Genomic DNA, 725 nt, shown 5'->3' on the forward strand with positions numbered 1-725 from the left:
TTGTACATTTACCTTTCCATCCCACTCGCCGACTGTTGCAGAATTCCTGTACATTTCGCTGTAGCTGTATGATGTTTGCCGTGAGTTCGGTTCGTGATGCAGCAGGAGAGGGGTGTCCCACATACCCCGGTACTGCGTTGTGGTTTGCCTGCAGTGACGGTATACACTCGTGAAAACGTGAAACATGATGCTGGAAGAAGATAGTGTACTCACCATACACCTACACAGAAACAGGACGCTAAAACGCACATGCAAGACCAGGGGGGAGCGGGATTGGGAGAAGAATATGAATGAAGGTTGTGAAGGATAAAGGAAGAAAAATATGGAAAAATAACATCACAGATACAAACTAGATAAATTAACACAGGTATATACATGTACTAACACACGAGAGCATTCCCGCAAACACATTCATAGTTAGATATATGCAGGACATGCTTTAATAGACCATTAAAAAGAACTGAAATTTAAACGAGGACATCAACAGTTGCCAGTTAAAGCATTCCCACTCAAAATTTTCCTTCTTTAAGGTAACCAACTTTTGGGTTAAGTGACTACTGCTACAGATATTATCTCGGAAAAAAACTATATCTATATTTGTGATGTGAATACCAAGTTTATTATTGGCAGCAACATTCATTTTAGCAGTATGAAAAAAAAAAAAACATTAATGATTAACTCAGAACCAGGGCCCAATGAAGAGAATTCATACTCTGAGGATGAGG

The 725-nt window shown here is 39.6% G+C and overlaps 1 protein-coding gene across 1 annotated transcript in view; it reads right to left on the minus strand.

Moving 5' to 3' along the window:
• The window catches only part of LOC119586565, a 6,462-nt gene that overhangs the window by 2,520 nt on the left and 3,217 nt on the right, over nt 1–725 (minus strand). The window contains exon 2 of the mRNA XM_037935319.1: nt 13–148. Within this exon, the coding sequence (XP_037791247.1) occupies nt 13–148 (136 nt within the window). The remainder of the gene's footprint in view (nt 1–12; nt 149–725) is intronic.

Source organism: Penaeus monodon, chromosome 21 (assembly GCF_015228065.2).
Source record: "Penaeus monodon isolate SGIC_2016 chromosome 21, NSTDA_Pmon_1, whole genome shotgun sequence".
Lineage (NCBI taxonomy): Eukaryota > Metazoa > Arthropoda > Malacostraca > Decapoda > Penaeidae > Penaeus > Penaeus monodon.